At 39.9% G+C, this 15,902-nt stretch overlaps 1 protein-coding gene across 11 annotated transcripts in view; it reads right to left on the bottom strand.

Moving 5' to 3' along the window:
- Arap2 (ArfGAP with RhoGAP domain, ankyrin repeat and PH domain 2) overlaps window positions 1–15,902 on the bottom strand; it is a 199,650-nt gene that overhangs the window by 177,592 nt on the left and 6,156 nt on the right. For all 11 annotated transcript variants that reach the window (XR_005492952.2, XR_005492953.2, XR_010057366.1 and 8 more), the window contains 1 exon segment: window positions 5,777–6,814. Coding sequence is in view for 8 of the 11 variants with exons in the window: in XM_039091929.2 (XP_038947857.1) it covers window positions 5,777–6,672 (896 nt within the window). In the remaining 3 variants the exon portion in view is untranslated.

Genomic DNA, 15,902 nt, shown 5'->3' with positions numbered 1-15,902 from the left:
AGGATCCAGCTATACCTCTCTTGGGCATATACCCAAAAGATGCCCCAACATATAAAAAAGACACGTGCTCCACTATGTTCATAGCAGCCTTATTTATAATAGCCAGAAGCTGGAAAGAACCCAGATGCCCTTCAACAGAGGAATGGATACAGTTAATGTGGTACATCTACACAATGGAATATTACTCAGCTATCAAAACAATGACTTTATGAAATTCATAGGCAAATGGATGGAACTGGAAAATATCATCCTGAGTGAGGTAACCCAATCACAGAAAAACACACATGGTATGCACTCATTGATAAGTGGCTATTATCCCAAATGCTTGAATTTCCTTAGATGCCTAGAACAAATGAAACTCAAGACGGATGATCAAAATGTGAATGCTTCACTCCTTCTTTAAAAGGGGAACAAGAATACCCTTGGCAGGGAATAGAGAGGCAAAGATTAAAACAGACACAGAAGGAACACCCATTCAGAGCCTTCCCCACCTGTGGCCCATACATATAAAGCCATCCAATTAGACAGGATGGATGAAGCAAAGAAGTGCAGGCTGACAGGAGGCGGATGTTGATCACTCCTGAGAGACACAGCCAGAATACAGCAAACACAGAGGCGAATGCCAGCAGCAAACCACTGAACTGAGAATAGGACCCCTGTTGAAGGAATCAGAGAAAGAACTGGAAGAGCTTGAAGGGGCTCGAGACCCCATATGAACAACAATGCCAAGCAACCAGAGCTTCCAGGGACTAAGCCACTACCTAAAGACTATACATGGACTGACCCTGGACTCTGACCTCATAGGTAGCAATGAATATCCTAGTAAGAGCACCAGTGGAAGGGGAAGCCCTGGGTCCTGCTAAGACTGAACCCCCAGTGAACTAGACTGTTGGGGGGAGGGCGGCAATGGGGGGAGGGTTGGGAGGGGAACACCCATAAGGAAGGGAAGGGGGGAGGGGGATGTTTGCCTGGAAACCAAAGAATTATTATTAAGTATTAAATAAATTAAAAAAAAAAAAGAAGGGGAGGGGGGAAGTGGGATGTTTGCCCGGAAACCGGGAAAGGAAATAACACTCAAAATGTATATAAGAAATACTCAAGTTAATAAAAAAAAAAAAGAAAAGAAAAAAAAAGGAGAAAGAAGGACAAAAAAAAAAATGAACATATTTCTTTTAGTGGATCTAAGACATATGTTCTTTTTCTCTCAGGGCTATCCTGCATAGGATCAAGGGACACTCCTTGAATTCCTCAGGAAAAGCAGAAAGAGGTCCTTTATAATTACTGCTCTGGCCTCCAAAAGAACAGCACCAGTTCAAAGCAGAGACAGAAAATAAGGGAACTGCCCTCCCCACCACACTAGTCCTGCTCTACAAAGAAAAGGAACAGGTGCGAATTCAGAAACAAGTCAAGGCAAGAAGAAAAATGTTGAACTAGAATATCAATTGTGTCTGATAAGTTAGGAGAGAGGACAGAGGGAGGAGACAAAAAACTATTGTTATCAGGCACCATAATTTGCATGCAATATCATTTATAGATATTATTTGACCAAAAAGAAATGCCTGTTCTGTAATTTACAGCTGTTTTTGAAGGGTCATATTAAAGCACTGCGAAACTGTGGGTGTGCTATCTATAATGCAAAAGACCACAAGGAAAAATAGACGGTGGCCTTTGAAAAATATTTTCATTGGTTGTTCCTTTTATGACCTGAGTGCCTCCAGAGAGCTCAGATAACAGGTCTACCCTCCCACACCTGGTTTATTCAATGCTGAGAGTCACCCAATGCAGAGCTTCCTGTATGCTAGGTAAACACCATCACCTGGGGGCTATACCCTAAGCCTCCACCATCCCTAATATATGTGCATGTTTCTCTTTACTCCACAGTAGAAGAAAAGAAGGATTTCAATGGCCAAGTCTAAAAAAAAAAAATCACTCTGTGAACATTGCCCAGGGATTAGTTTTTAGCTCATCTCCATATTATGTTACTTCTAAATATTACAAAGTTGCCAGTTTTAATATCAACAGGCTTTCATGTGATACAGAATTCTTTCTATCCAAAGCAGTCAAAAGTAAACCACCCGGGCATGTGGAATGTTTTAAATGAAAGGCACTTCATTCAAGTGTTTAAAAACAGCAAGTGGGAGGACACTGCTCTAACCTTGGCATTATTTCTTAAAAGCAGAAGATGAAGTTTCCCAGTAGAAGGAATAGCATCCTTATCATCAAGGACAGATGTGAAGATGCCACTAGGCCCAGAGTAAATTGTGCATTCTTCATAAGAAAGAGCCCTCAGCTTTTGTTTACACTGTACTCAGAATTAGTTTCCTTTTCACAGTTGGCTACCCTCTGCCCCATTAGATTTGTGTGCCTGTGTTCTCGCTGTTCCTTAAGTTTTTCTTCTCTATGATGGTTCAAGCACCAGTATTACTAGTGCTTGTTAGCAATGCTTTCTCGTCTTAACTTCAACATCCAGCTAATTCTAAAACCCTGTTAGGACTCTCAGAAAATGACAGTGCAGCTGCAGCACCACAGGCCCTGTGCAGCTACATCTGAGCATTGGTATTTTTAAAACTTTCAAAAATAGCATAAGCCACCTGAAATAAACCTCGTTCTTTTCTTACAGTTTCTCCCCGACTTACCAAGAGATTCAATTGTCCTGTTTGCATCCACAGTAGAACCTTCTCACATACAGAAAGCTTCTGACACAGGAAGACTTGTGTGCTTTTATTTACTTGTTTAGATTTAGCAAGTATTTTAAAGCTATTAGTTTACACAATGAGTGCTCTATAATCTTGAGTCAAATTCCTATATATGAAGAAAACTTTTAAAATCAATATTAAATCGGGTTCCACTATACTAGCATGGCATGACAACCCTAAGGGTACAGTGGCGGCATGCGTATGTTGGTGGTAACCAAGAGCTCTCTGATTGGACTTATGACCCACTTAACAAGAGGGAAGTCAGATACTGGAAACCTGGTAACTACGCAGGGCTTGTGAAATCATAGATCATGATGCTACTTTTTTAAACTAGCATAATCCCTGAATATTACAGTATTTCTGCTTATAACCAGATATGTGTAGTCTTCTTCAAAGAAAATTCTCAATGCAACAGAGACTATTATAAAAAAAAATAAAAACTACAACCAATTAAAATCTGGAGTTATAGAATCTAATCACTGGATACAGCTACAAAACAAATTCCACACCTAAGGCTTAAGGAGCATTGCAGGAAGAGGGTCCAGAAAGACTATCTTCAGATCCCTTTCCCCTAGCTGGGCTGCTCTCTGGCCCTAGTGGGAGAAGATGTGCTTAGTTCGGATAAGACTTGATATGCCAGGGCAGGTTGGGCACATCCCCTTCTCTGAAGAGGAGAAGAGAGGGGAATGGGAGAAAGGCAGTGGGACGGTGGGACTGATAGAAGATGAAGGAGGGGGACTTCAACCTAGATACAAAGTGATTGACTAAATAAATAAATTTAAAAAGAAAACAGATCTAGAGGAACAGGGAGCTTGCTGTGAGACTGTCTCCTAGAAGTTTCAGAAGAAACTTCTATATCTACAAAGTCTCACTAATGTGAGTGCCTAAATATGACCTGAACAGAGATAGCAGCAACAGACATGAGGAAGACTGGAGGAGGAGGGAGCTCTATAGGCCTCAGCTGTACAGAAAGAACTAGACAGGTAACTAAGGAATGCTGAGAGTAGCAGAAATAGACCTCCCCAGGGAAGAGCACACCAATTTCTTAACTCATACCAGCGTCATCCCTGAAAAAAATATTTACAAGTCACAGTACAGCAGGTTGTATTTAGGAATACGTTTACACATATGCATGTAGCAACAATTAATGTAAAATGAGGCCATGAATTTGAAAGAGAGCAAGGAGGGGTATATGGGATCTATTGGATGAGGAAGGAGAAGGAGAAGGAGAAATGATGTAATTATATTTTTGCTGGATATTAGTGGAGAGGATAAGTCTATAGTTACATTCCATTTTGCTAGTAGCCAGTGATCCAGCCTTGATCTGCAATAGTCTCAGCAGTGCAACCAGAACCCCAAAATGCTCTCTGTTGCAATTATTGAACATCATAATAATATTGTACTTTTTTTTTACAATTTCTTCTTTTCTAAATAACATCTTATTCTGTCATCTTACGATATACATTTTGTGCTAAATTTTCAGTCAACATATTCAATAATTGCACGTAAGGAGGAACATTTGCAGTCTTCTCCTACAGCAGTCATGTTCCTCAGAACTTGGTTAATGGTGATTTTTAAACTATGGATATTGCCTAGCCTTTCTAAAAATAAATACTGAATGGCAAAAAGAAGAGGAAAAAGGGAGTAGGTTCTGGACTTTATAAGGCAAGCTAAAGGCTCAGTACTTAAATAACATTATTACCACTGATTCTCAGTAAATACCAGGTTTCACCTGTCTGGTGGCATTGACACCTCTCTGGAATGAGATCTTAGTTCTCTGACACTGTGAGCCTGAAAAAATGAACTAAAGACTGCATCCCAATGATTAACAAAAAGAGAACTGCCCCTATTTCCAGGGTTTCTTTGAAGAATGGACAGGGTAAAAGTTATGGAGCAAGCTGGGGCCTGAATATTTTACAGATGATATTTTTACTGCTGATTCCCTGCAAACGCCAGACTTTGCTATTGGTGTCAGGCCCATCACAGCAAAGAGAAATTAATTATGGTCTCACCCCTCAAAGACCTTATGTTCTAATATATTAAAAGCACTTAAATTCAACGAGGTCAGAACTTGCTACACTTCACAGAAATGCCTGGTTACCTCTTCTCTTGCAAGTACAATTTCAATTGCAAGGGTCCCACAAGGTAAAAGACTGAGTAGCAACAGCCACAGATTCAGGCTGGAAAGACACCTTTGCAGGAGGTGTGAGCCTGCAGTGTGAGCAGAAAGCATGAAATGCTCTACAGCTCCACAGTGTGAGCCTTCGAACCTGAACCACACCTCACTTCCCAGCAGAACTAAGTGTAGCAATCAGTGGAAAGATGGGTAGGCTGTACCCCACCCATCCCTGGACAAGACCCAAACTATTTTAGATAAAACTGATAAATACTGAAAGATTCTCTCTGCTTCAAGTCAGCTTCTTTGAAATCATCTGGCTACTTGAGAATACCTGCAACCCAACTGTATGTAGCAGGGTCTCTCTCACTGCGGTTCTGGAGTTCTAGAGTTCCTGAACCTGGCTCCATACTGCATGTCCACTATCTTTTTACTTGTTACTTACCACTTTTTACTTTCTACACTTGTCTTCTGTACTAGACTGCAAATCTTTTCCTTTTCTACGTCCTCCCACCCAGTGCAACTACTTCCAAGTACAACAGATTTGTGTTGAATTATTAATTGGTGCCAAGCACTGTGACAGGCAATGAGAAACTGGCATTAAAAGTACACTCCCTGCCAAAGAGTAAATAACGAAGGGGAGAGAGTCAGCAACTCAAACACGTGATCTAGTCTAATGGAACATAATACACAATGAGGAGGGAGGGTAAAGGAAGAAATATCCAGGGGGAGAAAAGGGATGTTCCCCAATGAAAGAGGGGAAGGCTACAGTCCCCAGTGGCTATGTATGAACTGGAAACAGTCTGGGGAGATGGGGGGGGGTGGTTAAAGTCTGAAAGAAGAACAATGAAAAAGTTGGTATACAATTGGAATGTACAGATGGCAGCCCTAGAAAGAAACATTGTTGCTAAACATTAATAATGTCTCCCATATTGAATACACAAAGTTTCTCTCCCAAGCTTACCTCCCTGAAATTGATTTTGTTGACCCTGGGATCTCTGGTACAGGGCGATGTCTCAGCAGAAATGATCGAGAAGGTCTGGACACCAACTTGCTCCGGCTTCTCATGGGGCTGTGGATTGGTGAGGATGGAACATACAGTTCATTCACAACCATCTCTCCTTGAAACTGGAAGAAGGGGGATGGCGGGAAGCTTTCTAATACACCGTTAGTTCCATTTCCACAGTGTGTCTCCGATGCTGGATGGTCCACAGAAGGAAGACATTCAGTGTTTGTGTTAAGTGCCTTGCTAGAATCTTCTGACACCAAATTGACTTTTTCTGTTTGTTCTTCTCCAGCTGTATGCTCCACAGCCTGCTGGGTAATCAAGGAATCTATTTTAACATTTACACGACCAAATAAATAATCTTGCGAAGAATCCACATTCTGGCATATCTCTTCTTCTGGACAGGGAAGGTCACTCGAAGAAAGAGATAGCTTATCATGTGATGTAGAAGAATGACAGTTTCCTTCACTAAGGACATTGGTTGTAACCATCTCTGATGGTGCTGGGCCAGGTCTATGGACAGTAACAGAATCAGAAAACTCTATGCAGGTGTTGCTGCTGGAAGACGGAGCACTGTGTTGCTCTTTTGGGGTGCTGCCGTTCTTTGTCTTATAAACATTTGCATATATTGGAAAGTCTTGCATCTTTGAAAAGATCATTTGCAACTGTTTAAGTATCCTCCTACGGTGTCCTGTAGGTGATATTCCAATTTGATGTAGCACGTTGTCATTTATTGATGTGCAGTCCTTCACAGTATAAAAACCAAATTCCTGGAAATGTAAAAGGTACTGCTCCAAATTGATGCTCATCAGGAAATCTTGGATGTCCACATTTACTTCACTGACTGCGGACATAATGGTGGCTTCATTACTATCTGAGTATTTTTAAAACTGCTCAATGAGACACACACAAGGATGTATATTATGGGTTGTTTTTTTCCTCTATCACTTCTGACAAAAGTTCTTAGAACGTTATTTTCTGTTCATGTGCTCAAACCTGGAAAATATAATTAGGATATTTTTATTACAAGGAAATATAAATACATAGTTTCTTTTAGTGGTGCTGGGAATCAACCCAAACTCTTCAGACGTGCTAAGCAATCATTTTACGCCCCAGGCCTCATCTCCAGCCTAGGTTTCAATTAGCAAAGACTGGTTTTATTTTAAACCTACTCTTGGAATAACAAAACAGAAATAAGGAACAATTGCCACCTACAAGGCTAGACTGTTGGTGGCCTTGAAAGCCGATTCCCAGGTTTAACACAAAGTCACAAAGCAGAAATGCTGTCATAATATTAAAATTAAACTGAGTCTCACAAATGTATGCATGTGACAAAAAACTTAACTTATATAATTAGCTGATAAAAGCAACGGAAAGGATGAAGACTTGTTCTCACAGTCCTTGGTGGAAGTTCTGTAATATTCGCCAAGAAAAACTGTAAAAGCATTCAAAAAATAGAATAACACAGCAGGGCAAGATAAAGACCTGATAAATATTCTCCACAAAGGGCAATACAATATCTGAAAATAATACTTAAAACTCCAGGTGTTACTAGGCAACTCTGAAGGAGTACACTCTGGTCAAATAGTAAGCATCCAGTCAGATAACAAGACTTAGGATTAATAGTAAATATTCATAAAGTGAGTATATTAAACAAGAGCCCCCAGAGACACTGACAGAATATTCTCTTGATGGCTAAGTGGCTGCTAATTTTTCTTAACAGCTGCTTTATACAACAGCTTCCACTACTGTTCCTGACCCTGAAGAGGAAGGCAGACCCCACAGCTCCTTACTTTTCAAAAGAGCAGATAGCACTATGTCTATATTAATAAGTCAAGATAATTAATTAAGTCAAGATTAATGTGCACGATAATACCAGCTGAATAATAATTCGGTGATTTCTAAGTACAGGAAAACCAGTAAGAAGAGGGATAAGTGTAAAGGTTAAAGGTCTATGTTTTCCTTCAGTGTGTTCCTAGCAGAGTTTAGTACCAGGTTTCATTTTCCCCCAAAGCTTTTTGCTTTGCTTTTTATCCTTTATTTTTTTTTTAAATATTTTTCAGGAGTAAAGAAGGAGCCTAGGACCCCATTTATGCTATGTGAGTGCTCTATAATAGAACTATGCTCCTAGCCCTTTCTACCCTTTAATAAACCTTGAGATGATTTCACTATGTTGACTAAGCTGGCTTTGAATTAGTTCTATATCCCAAATCGGCGAACCTCCAAACTTATCGTAGAATAATTCGTCATTATAGCTGTATGTATGCCACGAGCCCTAGCATCAGAGGCTTTTCAGAAAGCTAATTTATCATCAGTACAGGATATAGGGTGGGTTGAGTCTGATTTCTATACCTTATGCTTCAGGGGAAAGAATAACCATATAAAAGTTAAAACATAACCTAAAACCAACAAAGGAAAGCTCCCTAACTGATGATTTCCTTTCTGCAGTGTCTCTCTGGAAATTACATCTGCTAGTGCCCTCCAAAGGGCACTGCATAGACTCAGCTTGTGCAAGGGAATATAAGGTATTGCCTTAAATATTTTAAAATAATCAGCAAACACTGTCAAATGGGGCATCCATCTTCCTTCAGGTCTTATCACAGAGACAGAGAAGTTAAAATGTAAGAAAAGAAAGCAGGAAATGCCTGTGGAAGGGAAGGTGTCCGGGAGGGTGCTAACCCACACTACCAAATGCAAACCACTTCCCTTTGTAGTTGATTGTGTGTGTGTGTGTGTGTGTGTGTGTGTGTGTGTGTGTGTGTGTGTGTGTGTGTAAATAAGTACTTTTGCAGGACACTAGCTGGAATTAATCATGTATACAATAAATGAGTATAGAATCCACCTCATTATGAATTATAAGTACAATGTGTTGGTGAATGATTTAAAAGGATCAGAAGAACTGTCCTTTGGGGTAAAATAAATTCCAAATGTCACAGTCACGATTAGCAGCTCCCACAGAAAAACTATTAGCACCAAAAAAAAAATTTAACATAAAATATTTCAAGAAAATTTCATATTTTTCTATAAGTGGTATCCATCACCCCACCCCCACTCCCATCACTCAAATCTGAGACCCAGAAGGATTCCCCAAGTTCACTGTTATGTCACCAAGTGCATACAGGGTAGAGACAAACTACTGATTTTATTCTTTGCTGCAGACTAAGCTATGCCTCTATCCCATATTCCTGGGCTAAAGCTCTGACCTACAGTAGAACTATATTTGGAGATAGCGATTTCTGGGAACTAATTACTTAACTGATACCATTCTGATACAATAGAATTAGATGCTTGTAAGAGGTACCACAGAGCTTGCAATTCCCCTGCCCAAGTCTTAACAACCCCAGCCCCCTGAGGACACCGCAAGAAGAGGATGCTCACAAGAATGGAATCAGAATCTGCCAGCCAAGAACTTGATGAAGCCTCTATAAGAAATATCTTTCTGTTGTTTAAGCCACACAGTCTGTGGTGTTTTGTTATACAAACTGGTATTTTGTTTTATCAACTCACTTATGTACTTCTCTATGCTTCCTGCCTGTGGCCAGGAACACACCTACTGCTTAAAAAAAAATGTAACTGCTCCAGAATAATTCTTTCACGTATCCCATCTGTGAGTGATTTACAAAGTCAGAGTCTCACAATTGTCAAGTTGAAGTTTCTTATAGTGCTATGCCACAGGCTAGCCTCTGTCAAAAAACTAAAACAATGGCAATAACAATAATAATAATAACAACAACAGATTATACTGATGTAAACAGTAAGAATACACCACGCATCAAACCTCGTGACCGACTGTCTCTTTGTAGGAAGTCAATTCTGTCAAGAACTCTTCTATTATATTCTAACTCTCTGTCTACCAGCATCCCTCATTCACTTCAGCTCATTGTTAACTGTTATTCCCAAGGCAGGAAACTAGTTATTTTTGTTCCTTTGACATATGTTGTATCTTGTCTGCACACCATGTATAGCTCTGAGGAGGCAGGTATTACCTCCTCTATGTAGGTAACAGTTCGGCCCCTAAAATAGACCGGCGTGTCCTTTTCTCCATATGTATCTACAACTGGCTCTTGGAATGTGCGTTGTGGAATTGGATTATCAGGGACAGACGTAATTGAAAGACTTATTTTGCTAGATTTGTTTGTTTTGAGTGTCTCTGTGTTCTCATACACAAAGTCTTTCCTTTCACAGTATACACTTTTTTCCTGGGTGTCTTAGCTGAGGACAGATACATCAGTGTTCTACCTAAAACCATCTCTCTGCTATCTTTCAACATGTTAAGTATGGCCACAAAGCTGGAAAACTTTGGAGACATGGAAGAGGCCCTCCACCCATAGATGTTGCAATGCTTCACACTTTAAAACTAGACCTGTCTTTCAATCACATGACTTTTTAACAGCCTTATTTCAAGGGCTGAGCAACCCATGATAGGTCAAGTCAAGTCTTCTTATGAAGATTTTTGTTCCAAAGAAAGTAATGTGATACAAAAAGGTGGAGACACTCTTCAATTCAAGACAGCAGTAGCCCTCTGTGCTTCCCATGGGGTTATTGGAAGGCATGGTCTGACTCAGTGATTCTCCAAGGACATATTATGGATACCAGGACCAGAAATGTCTCTTAACATCCACCATACATAGCTGGGCTGTGCACTGATTTGGTAAGTACAGTTTCAAATCCTGTACAGTCCTCAAGCCTGTTCTGGAGCCATCCCTCAACTTGTACGTTATCACTCTTTTCCCTTGAATGGAAAATTCTAACACACCTAACACACTACATACAAAGATGGGGTCAAACTAAGACCAAGCCTTGCGTCCTTCACTTCCTAGAAGCAAGATTTCAAGTATGGGTCCAACACGGTGATTTAGTTTTGTTTTCAATGAAATGCAAACACTCAGAGGTACTGCAGTACTGGTATTGATCAAAAGGCAGAAGCCATTCCACTCAACACTGCCTAGCATTCATCCACACTACACATTCAACTCCATTAGAGCATGTATGCTCACTACTTAGAAGTTCCTATTGTTGATTCCTTTCTGCTTTTAGAGAAAGGGCAGAGACAGAGTTAAAGGGTAAAGAGGAGTTAAGGGTTCATGGAAGAACTTATTTCATGTCCTGAGAAAGAAACAGGCTGTTTAGGCCTATTCGTTATGTTCTGTTGCAGTAGAGTAAGTTTTGAAGGTAGCCTTTGGCCTGCCTGTCCTTGATTCAGCCACCCAGAAGATACACGCAGATAACAAATACAGGGTATACCTAGGTATAAACACACACACACACACACACACACACACACACACACACACACACACACACACACACACTTACTTACTTACTTATTTTATAGTCTGGCTTTGAAACCATCTCTACCAACCTCTCTCCATGATTTAAATACGTTCCACGCAATTTTTAATGTTCTGGGATGCTAGGGATAGATGTTTGTGGAGCATATTTAATCTCTGTTTGGAGTTTGATCTTTTAATACCCTACAGAGTAACTGAGGGAACATGGAGATAGAAATAAATATTTATTTGGTCTTATGTTAAAAAGAAAAAGAAGAAGGAAGAAAATCATGTTTGTGTTAGATCTCAAAGACAAAGAAAGTTGCTTTATTCCAGTTATGCTGTTATGACAAAATAGCTTAAACTGAATAATTTATAAACAATTTTGATGCATTGCTCACAGTTCTGGAGCACAATAAATCCAAGAGGAAGGTATCTATGGTGGTCTGGTGAGGCCTAGGCTTCTCCCAAGTATTCTTTCACACCTTGCAGAAGAAGCAACAAGATGACAAATTTGCTCTTTCTGTTTTATAATCTCACTAATCTCATCCACACATGTTCCATAGTAGTTGTGATTTAATCCCCTCCCAAAGGTCCCACCTTTAGAGAGTGTTACCTTAGGGAGTTCTGGTCTCACATGTGATTTTAGAGGATAAAGACATTCAGAGCATAATGTTAGCCATATTCTGTTCATTCCATGGGGAAGTCTGAACCAAAGTGACCTAGATCAAATAAGAGTCACTACCTACAGGCTATACGTACCTGGGTAAGTGTTTAGTGTCTCTTTGACTTCCTCACAGAAAATCAGTATTAACTCATTCCCACACCAACCCGCTAGAGCTGCTATGAGAAGTGAATGAGTTACTACATTTGAAGTATTTGAAACACCAACTAACATACAATGAACACCAAGTCAGGGTTGCCCATTAGTTTATTTCACTATCATCCCATAATACATTCTTCCAAGATACTGATCACCTTCCAAACCTTCCCAAAGAACAACAAAGTATAGTTCATAAACATCATACAGCACGTGTTGAGACATGGTCCAAATGATATTCATTGTAAACGTGACTGTGTACAAAAACCATACATTCCTGCTGTACTTAAATGATGAAGCACACAGAAGGGGAATACCACTTACACTCATATGATACAGGCATGACCTATGTGTCACTTAAGCAGTTTTATCATCTTACTGAGCTCTAACGTGAACATAAATACATCTCCTCAGTTTCCCTGCTGCCACCACCCAAGCAACTACCTTACTGACCTTAGAATACTCTAATAGGTCCTTGAACCAATATCTCTAATTCTGTCTTGGCCCCCTCACTGAATATTGCAGATTCTCGATACATTATGCTTACAACACAAACCATACCCTAACTCTCCACAACTTCCCAGATTTGTGTTTCCTGGCCCTGGCTCCACTGACAACCACAGCCTGTGTCTATCACGTACCTTTTTTCTCTTTCTCCCATCTCTTTTAATTCCTCATCTCTAGCACATACCCCATACCCCTGCTGCTCACAGCTCACCCCATCAGTTGCTTAGTCTCATCGATGTCTCATTTCAGACTGCTTCCACCACCAGCTACTTTGGTAAGGACACAGAGCTACTTTATTCTTGCCTTAACTGCACCCTATCCATTTTTCCTACTACCTGATACCTCTTATGTATTCAAGATGACAGGCAGAAAGTATTCACTATTTTAAAATTCAATCTCTAAGTCAACAAACTAGTAAGTTGCAGCAACAAAACAGATTCAAATTCCTCCAGTCCATCTAACCACTACAAAGTCATGAGTTTGGGAGTCAAATATGTCAAGAGATCAGCTGGAGTCATGCCAAAGCACCTGCTGGACACCTATGATCTCTCCTCCTGCCTCATGTAAGAAAACCTAGGCCCCAGAACCCTCTTTATTTCTTGCCTATCTTCATCCTTTCCCAGTGGAACTTGCTTTATCTCTTGAAGTAGGCAAGAAAACAAGAGTGAAATTTAGCTTGTACTAAATTCAGCCACTTCATTAAATTATAAGGGTACTGAGTGCTCAGACAGGTAGATTCTGGAATTTCTAGAATCCCTTTTGTTCACTATAATTCTTATGGTAGGAGGAAAAAAGGCATTTGGAGAACTGGATTTCATGATGTGTAATCCATTAAAGAAGGCCATCATCTTAACTCTAGGTGAACTAGAAGCTGCAGCTGTCATAAAATAATAGGCTTAAAAAACCATAAGATCACATGATTAAGATGGAATTTTAAATATAGCTACAAAAGTAAATGTAACTTTCTATGTCCTACAATACATGTGTTACAGTGTCTAATAACAATGGAAGATTGTCTTCCAGAACAGTAGTTCCCAGTGGGCTGGTACTGCCTCCTGGGGTTAGAGACAATGGATACTAGAAACTGATTCTGTTCATCTCAGTGACTGAGTAGCACAGTTAAGGGAGGTGATACAATATATCATCAAAGTGGTACCAATTTTCACTCCCAACAAGAAAGAACCAGTTCTCTATATGTTATTGTTGAAGAAAAAAAATTGTTTCTGCCTTCAACTTGCCAGGAAACTTTGGAGGACATGTAGCTTACTCCTCAGAAGATTAAAGGCATATGAGGGTGCACCAACTAGTTCAGGTTACAGAGTGAAGAGAAGTTCTCTTTTGTCTTGATGAAAAATATAGTCACAGGAAATGGGTATGATAGATATTATTTGCACACAAAAAAGTCCATGTTTACTACTGAAATATTAACTCCAAGTATCCATAAAGACAACATTCACCAATGTCGATGGACACAAACAAGCAAAAGAGAACGTGATGTTGAGAAAACGTGGTTTTATCATTTTACTCAATATCATACTTTAAAGCAGACTAGAGAATCAAAGGTCTGAACAAACTCCATATTGCCATTGCCTTGTATATTTAGGCTCCAGTTAAAATTTGAACCTTTGCCACCCTCCCTACTACCACTTCCTTACCTACCCCATTATGAGGCAAAATTAAACTCCATATAGGAAGATAAGTCCCTCAGTCTGGTCATCTCTCTTATATGTGGTAACCCACAGACTAGGATCCTTTTAGCCCTAGGTTTTTATTTAAATCATTAGCCTATTCCTGTTTCTCCAGATGCATTCATTCTTGTTCATTTTCCCTGGGACATTGCTCACAACATTCATTGTTGGGGACTGTCTCTGTAGGTTTCCTGGTAGTCTCACAGTTCTCTTGGGAAGCAAGCCCCACTGTTGGCCTTGACGTTTCTTACTCAATTGATCAAATGGTATAGTGTCATATTCTTCCTCTCATTCCCGTGCATGAACACGCAGACTCACCAGAGCAGTGTTTCTCGACCTTCCTAAGCTTTGACCCTTTATTACAGTTCCTCATGTTGTGCTGACCCCAACCATAAAATTATTTGTTGCCCCTGCATAAATGTAATTTTGCTACTGTCATGAGTTGTAATGTAAACATTTGAAATATAAACACAAAGAGGTCACCACCCACAGGTTGAGAATCTCTACACTAAAGAGTTCTACTGAAATTATTATATTTCATAACTTGCAAGTCCAAGTGTTATACAACCCAGCTGTGGGTATCCATGTAAGAGGTTAAATATAGAAGGCTCAGTTCATCTACATGTTAATTGCGTGAGATTTAACAGCCACTTACAAGTTAATGGTAAACATCTCTGACATCACTTTTTATAGCAATGATAATATACACTTCAGTAATCATTGCAGAAAGGTCACTTATGTGTAATTATCACGAAATTCACCCAGCAAAAGACAAAGCCAAGTATCAAACAATCAAATAAGAACAAAATAATATCTACTGGACAAATGAGCAAGCAGTGGTTAGGGTAATAATATAGCGGACCCTCAAGAGAAGGGACTGACACAAGAAGACTCAACTCCCAATGAGAACAAAAGGAGCAGCCCAAGTTCTTCAGGCATAAGTGATCAAACCATGCACCCAAGCAATGGGAGAGGGAAGTTGGTATGTGTGTTTGTTTTTGTTTTTGTTTTTTAGAAATGGAAGCTAGAGAGATGTATTTCAAGCATAGGGACCTAAGTTCTGGTCTCCCTTACCCATGTAGATACCAGGTGGGCAGGGCAGGCTTCCTGTACTCGCAGAACTTGGTAGAGAGAAGACAGGGATCCTAAGATCAGTTGCCTAGCTAGATTAGCATAGCAGAAGGTGTGAGCTTGGATTCAAAGGAACTATTTCAGTAAGTGAGATGGAGAGTGACTGAGGTCTCTCTGGTTATCCTCAGATCTCCACATGCGTGTGTGCCCAGAGATGTCCATAAACACAAGCATGTTTACATACATGGATGCCTAACACATACAGATGCACACAGAGAGAGAAAGAAAGTTCTGCCATGAGAGTGAATCTTTAGGACTTTTTGCTAAATAAATAAACCATTCAGAGAAAGGAAAGTACTACATGGGCATACTTGTAAGAGCTATGGGGGAGGGGGGTGATCAAATAAACCTGTAGGAAAAAGAGTAAACTGGTAAGCATCAATGAGTAGAGGAGGGGGTGGGTAATGTTTAATGAGCATAATGATTCAATTTAGCAAGAAGAAAAGTTCTGAAAAATCTGTTCCGCAGGAACATAAACATACACAACACTATTCAACTGTAGACTGACAAAGTGGTTAAGATGGTAATTTGATAAAGCAAGAGGAGAGAAGAAACAGAATGAACTTGCACATTTTATTCCCCTCCTTTGACAGTTCAATCTTTAAAATGCAGTACGATCAGTCCATGAGATTTTCCTACTCCATCTGCCCTTAATGCTTCATTAAATC

Source organism: Rattus norvegicus, chromosome 14 (assembly GCF_036323735.1).
Source record: "Rattus norvegicus strain BN/NHsdMcwi chromosome 14, GRCr8, whole genome shotgun sequence".
NCBI lineage: Eukaryota > Metazoa > Chordata > Mammalia > Rodentia > Muridae > Rattus > Rattus norvegicus.
Note: the sequence above shows the minus strand (reverse complement) of the source record. Positions and strands in the feature narration are given on the sequence as shown.